General features: G+C 40.6%; 1 protein-coding gene across 1 annotated transcript in view; it reads left to right on the forward strand.

Moving 5' to 3' along the window:
- The window catches only part of LOC106527170 (polypeptide N-acetylgalactosaminyltransferase 16), a gene marked incomplete at its 3' end in the record, with an annotated part of 18,374 nt that overhangs the window by 11,252 nt on the left and 5,306 nt on the right, over nucleotides 1-1,816 (forward strand). Inside the window, 1 exon segment of the mRNA XM_014021972.1 lies at nucleotides 592-657. Within this exon segment, the coding sequence (XP_013877426.1) occupies nucleotides 592-657 (66 nt within the window).

Genomic DNA, 1,816 nt, shown 5'->3' on the forward strand with positions numbered 1-1,816 from the left:
CACACACACACACACACACACACACTAACCTCCCCTGTGATTTGACAGTTTAATCAAAACAAAGGATTGAGAATAAAAACAAACGTAATCATCTGATTACATCATCAGGCTTCTTTACCATAAAGCCCCATCTCTGCAGAGCAGGGAGTCTTGATTTACCCACAATCCCACAGTGACATCACTGCCTGCTGTTGGTGCTAATTCCTTCTCGGGTGTGAATATGTGTTCATGTTGGCATGCTGTTTGCACTGGCGACCATATGCAGCAGCAGAAGCTCTGCGGTGTATTTATTGCTCGTGCAGAGAAAGAGACGATGTGAACTGAACACAGGACTGAATTACTGTGAAAGTGCAGCTCTCAGTTGGTGTTTGTGTGTTTCTGATTGGTTTGGAAAGACCGCAGATTGACGGATGTCAGAGTGTACTCGTGTTTACTGGTGGCAGCAGTGTCCATCTGTACTCCTGCTGATTACACACTGTGTGGTTTCTGTGGGCTTGTGTGAGTGACAGAGTGCAGGAAGTGAAGAAGGGATGTGATTTTCTGTGTTCTGATTCCACAACAACATGTCATCTCCTCTGCTCCTCCCTGCAGCTGAGGACTGCCAGCTGCTCGCTCACATCCCCAAAGTGCGCTGCCTGAGGAACAGCCGGAGAGAGGGTGAGTGCTGGAGCACAGGAGGAAAAGCAAACAGTCTCTGGGAAAATGTAGTGAGTAATGATGTGTGTTTTAAACACTGGGGCCTGTTAGTTATACTGAACAAATCACGAGGATATTAAATGTTTTCAGTAGAGGTAGTTTTAAAAACTAAAAAAAAAATTAAAACAGTTTTTAAAAGAGTCAACACCTGCGAGGTACAGTTAAAACCAGAAGTTTACATTCACTATATTAAAATACATTTTTTCACACAGTCTGACATGAAATTAGAATAAACTTTTCCCATTTTAGGTCGACTGGGATTACCGACGTTTTTCTATTTGCCAAATTCCAGATTATAGAGAGTGAATTTTTCAAGGCAATTTTTATTACTTTCTTCATATTCAAAAGTTTAAATACACTAAGTTTACTGTGCCTTTAAAGAATTTGGGACATTTGATGTCGCGTGAATCTGCTGAGCTGACAAAGTTTTTTTCTCAGTGAGAATTAAAATGCTTTTTAGACAATTCACACACATTTTATTCTCCTCAGCTGTGTGTGTGCCTTGCAGGCCTGCACTCTCTCACATGTGTTTACATCTACAAGTGACAAAATATAAGAAACTTTACAGTTTACAGTAGACTTAGGTTGTTTTAGGCTGCTCTGTTTTCTTGTTTGAGTTTAAATGAGGTTCAATTTTATCATTCTGGTTTAATAATAGTTCAAGCTAAGAAAAAAAACCCAACACAAAACAAAACAATCATGTTCTGATGCTCTTTWCATTCAGAAAACAGAATGGAGACATATGTCTGTGTACTTTGATCAGATTTATGACTTTCTGGTTTAAAACTGTGACAAAAAAACTTTGCGTGTCTGTTCACACATTCTCAGGACTGATGAAAGATGTGCATATTCTTACACACACATTCACGCAACTTTAGTTTTGATACATCACAACGTGTGTGTGTGTGGACCCTGGCATACGCAACGTTTGTATGCATGTTGTTTATACGAGGCCCGTGGCTGTAGTTTCTGTGTCCAGGTGTAGTTTCTGTGTCCAGGTGTAGTTTCTGTGTCCAGGTGTAGTTTCTGTGTCCAAGTGTAGTTTCTGTGTCCAGGGATAGTTTCTGTGTCCAGGTGTAGTTTCTGTGTCCAGGTGTAGTTTCTGTGACCAGGTGTAGTT

The sequence above is a fragment of the Austrofundulus limnaeus genome, unplaced genomic scaffold (assembly GCF_001266775.1).
Source record: "Austrofundulus limnaeus strain Quisiro unplaced genomic scaffold, Austrofundulus_limnaeus-1.0 Scaffold312, whole genome shotgun sequence".
NCBI lineage: Eukaryota > Metazoa > Chordata > Actinopteri > Cyprinodontiformes > Rivulidae > Austrofundulus > Austrofundulus limnaeus.